General features: G+C 36.2%; 1 protein-coding gene across 1 annotated transcript in view; it reads left to right on the forward strand.

Annotated features, from left to right (window-relative positions):
* Positions 1-6,011, forward strand: part of LOC113231390 (short-chain dehydrogenase/reductase family 16C member 6) — a 27,103-nt gene extending 21,092 nt beyond the window's left edge. Inside the window, exons 5-7 of the mRNA XM_026465691.1 lie at positions 2,213-2,374; positions 3,946-4,145; positions 5,802-6,011. Coding sequence (XP_026321476.1) covers positions 2,213-2,374; positions 3,946-4,145; positions 5,802-5,904 — 465 coding nt within the window. The 3' untranslated portion in view covers positions 5,905-6,011. The remainder of the gene's footprint in view (positions 1-2,212; positions 2,375-3,945; positions 4,146-5,801) is intronic.
* Positions 6,012-6,478: the final 467 nt, after the last annotated feature.

The following is a 6,478-nucleotide window of genomic DNA, read 5'->3' on the forward strand; positions in this document are numbered from 1 at the left end:
ATAGATTAATTTGTACGAGTTATTCTGTTAAAATTTCATATGTATCTACAGATTACGTGTTACATCCTGTACAAATCTTTTATGAAATAAAGAATTATTATTATTATTATTATTATTATTATTATTATTATTATTATTATTATATTATACGACCCTCAGTGTGTTCCATGCTTTACCCTTCAAAAAGTAGCGATCACAATACTACTTGGCGGCAGAAATCTTTCCATCCTCTAAGACAGAAATAGACAATGTGACAGTAGATACGACGAAGTTGACAAGTCTCATGTGCCTGTAATTTCATTATATAGATCATTCAGGTGTTTTTTTTCAAATACGGTAATACCCCCTGGACAGTATCGACTTGCTTCCGCCCCCCAATTGCTTCCGAGGCCCTTACCGCCCCCGTTGGAATCTTCAGTGCCCACTGGAGGACGGTAGGGATCACTTTGGGAAACTATGCTCTACATCTAAGAGAGTAGCTTTTTCTAGGAAAACCCATTTCCAATAATTATTGCTCTCAATCCAAGCCTTGCGGTACATATATTTCAGCAGCGTCATTTCAGCGCTTCCTATTTCTTTCAATCAGAGATTGCTATTTTGTTGTTGATATCAACTGTATGAAAAAACTGTGATACCTGTAGGGCTAGCACGACAGGGCGCGACTTGCGCGAGAGCGACATATAGCGCGAGAATGTCTGCGACAACAGCAGTAATAAAAAAAAGAAATTGAAAGCGGTTGAATTTCGGTTCGGCTATTACTATTACACTGTTTAAAAAAATCTTTATAAACTCAAATTAAAATCTTATTGATTCAAGCCACTAGAGTCCGTGATGTTAGTACAAAAGAAACAAACAAAACAAGGAAAACCTACATCTATATTAATAACAACAGAAACCACACATACATATTATAAAACAAAAAGAAATCAATAGAACAAAACAATAAAATTAATTTACTAAAATGTACACACGTACAGCATGAGGCTTTATAAGAGCTGATACCCAATGTTTGTGCAAGGCATTGCCCTGTCTTTGGGATGGTATCCTCAATATGCTCTTGAGGCTGTGCAGCATTCTGCGTCTTATTAACATGCTTTAAAACAAGAACAGTCAGTGTGTGCATCCACAGACATACCAGAAACTTTGTAGTAGTCAAGCTTGACACTTAAGACTTAAATCCAACTCTATGCTGATTACGATAAGAACGGTCCATCAAAGTGTCAAGCTTGAGGTGCTTTTGACTGTACCTGGGTAATCCCCTTAGATAATGTAATCCCAATAGCACCTGAATATGTCATTGTAACAGGCGTGTAATTCGCTGAACATCTTTTTTTTAAACCAATGACGATACGCTTATAAAAAATATTTAATACTATGCATTTATAAAAGAATATCTAAAGTTTCAGCAAAACACAAACAGATTTTGGCAATAATAAAAAACTAGATAACTCCTGTTACTAGTACTTCGATCGCAAAGTTTCAACGTTTTAAAGACAAAAATGAACAACCTTGTAAATGGCGGAAAGACTAATCGCAGAAAGCCAATAACAAAAATACTTTATTAACCTTACAACCAGCATACAAATAAACATCTCCGATCCTTTTGCTTGGATCGTTCTCGTTTATTCCCAGTCGTCACCACTGGCTTTGTTCCCACCGGCGACAAATAGAAAAAAAACTCCTTTGTTACCTGGTGGTGACAAATGGGATAAAAAGATATGTTGTTGCCACTGGCGACCAATGGAATTTAAGATATCCCAGTAGTTACCAGTCCCAGTTACCAGTGGTATAGTTGGCGAAAAATTATTTGCACCGATTCGTCTTACCTTTAGAATACAATAGGGGACAAAACAGTGAGCCGTCTCGGTGACGCATGTGCTAGCTGTATAGTGCAAACAATTAGTTTAAACACTTTCACTCATTGACACTTAATTCTAAACCTATTAATATTTATGCGGAAGTAATTTCGATGATTTCGTGTAACTAGTAAGAAAAGAGAAATTTTTTGTCCCGATTGTCGCCACCTGGTAACATATGGGTTTTTATTTCCCCATTTGTCACCACAGGCAACAAATAATTTTTTTTTTATTCCGTTTGTCACCACCTGGTAACATATGGGTTTTTTCCCATTTGTCGCCAATGGGAACAAAGCCAGTGGTGACGAATGAGGGCCTATAACTATCTAGTATCAACTCATCCCTTTTCCATTTAGACAGTAAGGGCGTTCCTGCCAGCAATGATCGAGTCGGGCAAAGGCCACATCGTCACCGTGGGTTCGGTGGCAGGCCTGCTCGGGACCTACCGCTGCACTGACTACAGTGCTACCAAATTTGCCACTGTCGGGTTCCATGAGAGTCTATTTACTGAATTGAGGGTAAGAATTGTCACTCTGTCACTTCACTACGTCACTAGTCCATTTATATGTTATTTATATGTTAACTGCCTCCGTGGCCGAACGGTTACCATGCCGGACTGCCACGCAGAGGTCCCAGGTTCGATTCCCGGGCCGAGAGAAATAGTTGTATGGCCTACAATTATATCTCTCGTGAGTTTGGGTGTAATTTGTGGTTGTCTATGTGTGTGTCCATGGCACCCGCGACACAGGGATTCCCTAGTGCGGGGCTATGTTGAGTGTGTGCGTTATTTAAAAAAAAAAAAAAATATGTTTGCCAAATATGCCGCTCGACTATGCTTAGATGACGAAATACAAAATCATATGAAAAAATACATTCGACTCTGGAAAGGTAAAACGTCTAAAGTGCATTTGGACAATATTACAGGAGACCGATTTAAAGTATTTTTTTGAGAAAAAAATCATAATTCATAATTTATTTATTCATAGATCTCCGTTCTGATTTTTTTTATGGAAAACTACGAAGTTTCAGCTTTTCCATATAAGTTATTTGTAATGCAAGACTGCGAAGTTGTTGTTTGACTAGAGTGCTTGTATTGAAACTTGAGCTAACGAAGGAGTCCTAGGGTCGTATTCCAGAACTCTACTCAATGCTCAAGTCAGGACTTGAGTATGATTCAAAGCACTCGAAATCATACTCAAGTCCCTGCCATTAGGGTCGTATTTCCAGTGCTTGTGTTTCCAGTGCAATCCTTACTTGAGCATTGAGTAGAGTTCTAGAATACGATCCTCAGAGTCGTATTCCAGAACTTTACTCAATGCTCAAGTCAGGACTTGACTATGATTTCAAGCACTGGAAATACGATCCTAATAGCAAGGTTTTGAGTATGACTTCACGCATTACGGCAAAAATATCGTTAAAAACCAAAAACAAAGATCTGCAATAAGCACACAAAAAAATTCGTAAGGTCCGCTGGTTCATTCCGTGGCTTATTTAGCATAGCGCCTGCCACGGTTTGCTAGAAGACGCTGGTTTGAATCCCGCCGGATCGTAGAAATTTTTTCTGAGTGTTCGATCTTTGTATTGATAATTATAACAAACTGGTGGAGTTATTTAACAAAAAAATAAATAAATATGATGGTGGTGAAATATTCAATAAACTTAACTACAAACAAAATTAAGAGTTATGATTTTTTTTCTTAAAACAATTACTTTAAATCGCTCTCCTGTAATATTTTCCAAATTCACGTTATGATGCTTGACCTTTCCAGAGTCGTATTGGTATAGTTTTATTTCGAAGGTTCGTTTCTTTTTTATAATTTTGTAAATTTCAAATTAAATAAAATTCCGAGAAACCCAGATGTGCTAGCCCGAACTTTCGAAAATTCGGACCCACGACCTCAGCTTGAGAGGTGGTAGGTCAAACTATTAGGCTATCACAGCTTCCGCACGGTTGCAATTAAAATATACATATATTTAAAGGTGTTTATTAGTAATTAGAGGATTTCGCCAGGGGGCAAGGTCCATGATTGTAAGGATGTTATTGTTTTGTACTGTGTATAATGTAATAAGTAAACCTATGTCTTTCCAGGCGCACGGCCACAACACGATCCATGCGACTCTAGTCTGTCCATACTATATAAATACGGGCATGTTTGACGGTGTCACTCCAAGGCTTATGCCAATGTTAGAGCCAGAATATGTTGCACAGACCATGATTGACTCTATCCGCAAAAACGAGGTTAACTGTATTATGCCGGGATCTGTCAGATACTTGTTGCCTCTCAAGTGGTATGTATGTTATCAAGTAATTAGTCTCCTTAATTCGCGTTAAAGTCATAAGACTTTATATTATACATAAAATATGTTGATATTATCAAATTATTATGTCACGATAATTATCCGATATTCATATCCTATAATTACACGTAAAATTGGCGTTTAGTCGTCGAGTTGCGGATATCAACCGGTTACACCATATCCGATAATTATCCATGCCCATTCATAGCTTTGTCTCTTTCAAATTTTTGACCGAAAATGACAAATCAATGCCTTATTTTCTAACCCGTATCTTACTTTCTAAACACGTATCTTATAAAGAATGATTATTTAGAAGATGGCAAAAATTTCTATTTACTTTAAATTCCTTACCAAGGTTGTTAATTTGGATGCATTACTTTAAGGGTCGTATTCTAGAACTCTACTCAATGCTCAAGTCAGGATTACACTGGAAACACAAGCACTGGAAATACGACCCTAATAGCAGGGACCTGAGTATGATTTCGAGTGCTTTAAACCTTACTCAAATCCTGACTAGAGCATTGAGTAGAGTTCTAGAATACGATCCTAAGAATAGTTAAAAGCCAGAGTGCGAATATGAAGTGAAATCAGCTTGCAAATTTGTATAAGCGATGCATTTTTTGCACTTGAGTTACTTTGTTTTTGAGATACTAGTTTGAGAAAGTAAGGCGACGAAAAGGTGAGAAAGCACGAAGAAAAATCTTAGAAAAGCGATTTGGTTTGTTAATGCGATTGACATTCAAGTTTGATTTTACATCTGTTTTTATGTTTGTATACGTCTCGGATACAAGCACAAGGCACAACGTTGCCAGTGGTACTATTTTGTAGATCAAATTAATTATATAAACATCAAGATTTATTTATTAAGATAATAGCCAAGGTATATTTCATGGTATATCACTAGTTTGAAGTTTTTTAAACTAAAGTTATTTCGCGCGCGATTGCTCGTGTTCGTTTTATTACAACGGAAAGAGTACATGTGCAGAGGTGGGCATTTAAGCGAAAGGTACTTCACAACGAAAAGTTTGCTTTTTAAAATAAGCATGTATGTTTCAAGTCCCGCCATCTATATTTCTTAAACGAATTAATTCATCAATGTGAATAACAATTGTATAAATAGAAATAAGACTCGTGTTTTATAAATAAACTTACTTATCTCAAAACTTTTAGTGGTCTACTCTCGCTTTGCGCTATCAACACAACGTTACAAACTTTAACATAAAAGTCTATGCGGTTTAAACCTTTTTCGAAACGATTTTGCAAGCTTCAAACAAAAAGTCCTTTAAGTGAAAAGCGTTTACAAAAAGCACAACTTTTTAATATTTAAAAAATAAGTTTTTCCCAAGTCTATCCATGTAGCGAAAGGCTATATTATATATAAATATTCATTAATCTTTAATATGTTAGTTATGAACAGTAAAATGTAAAGAAATCTGAGGCCCGAATGTAAATTTGTAATCTTTCAAACTTAACTACCGCGTTTGCGTTAAGAATTTTATTTAGACCTTAATTGTATATTTATAAATAAGGTGTATATTTACAAATAAAAAAAAATCCATTGTTTACATGTTTGAAAGCTTACACCAAAAAAAAAACTATGTACCGCGTCATGTTTGCACAATTTAATTTTTTAACTTGTATTTTCAGTCTCCTCCCAGCGAAGATGTGCTGGGATCTGATGAGTCGCGTAATGAAGGGACCACAATCAATGATGGAATTTAAGGGGAAACCCAAAGTTGCTGGTGGCTAAAGAAACCGGTTTTCAACTCTACGTGCAACATCACAGTGCCCATATTCACCTACGATGTAGGTAGATGTAGCGGTGCAAGAGTTAAATGATATATTAGTATTGTAAATTATTATAATTTTATAAGGGTATATGAGTTCATTTTTATTGCTTCAATCAATTGACGTGAATATACGGAAAATGAATTTGCAATTCGTGTTTGAATACCCCTTCTGATCTTATTTATGAATGGGTAAAGTCAGGATTCTTTGGTAGGTACTTTTGAGAAAACCAATCTCAATAAAGTTAGGTAATTTGAAATGTAATTTTTAGGTAAAATTAGAAAATTGACTTTGAAAAAAAATTACATAGTTACGTGGCTTCAACCATAAATCGTTACCTTAAAGTGTGAATCGCCAGATAGACCATTTGCTTTTATGTAATGTTACCAACACGTCTAGTGGACTGCAGAGCTTTAAATCGCAAAGATCTGAGGGGCACTGCCATTGCGCCCGTCACTCTGAGACATATGTTGATAAGTCCCATGTGCCTGTAATTTCATCAGCACTCTTACCCTTCAAAACCGAAACACAGTAAT

This window comes from Hyposmocoma kahamanoa, unplaced genomic scaffold, assembly GCF_003589595.1.
Source record: "Hyposmocoma kahamanoa isolate Upper Pololo Valley unplaced genomic scaffold, ASM358959v1 65, whole genome shotgun sequence".
NCBI lineage: Eukaryota > Metazoa > Arthropoda > Insecta > Lepidoptera > Cosmopterigidae > Hyposmocoma > Hyposmocoma kahamanoa.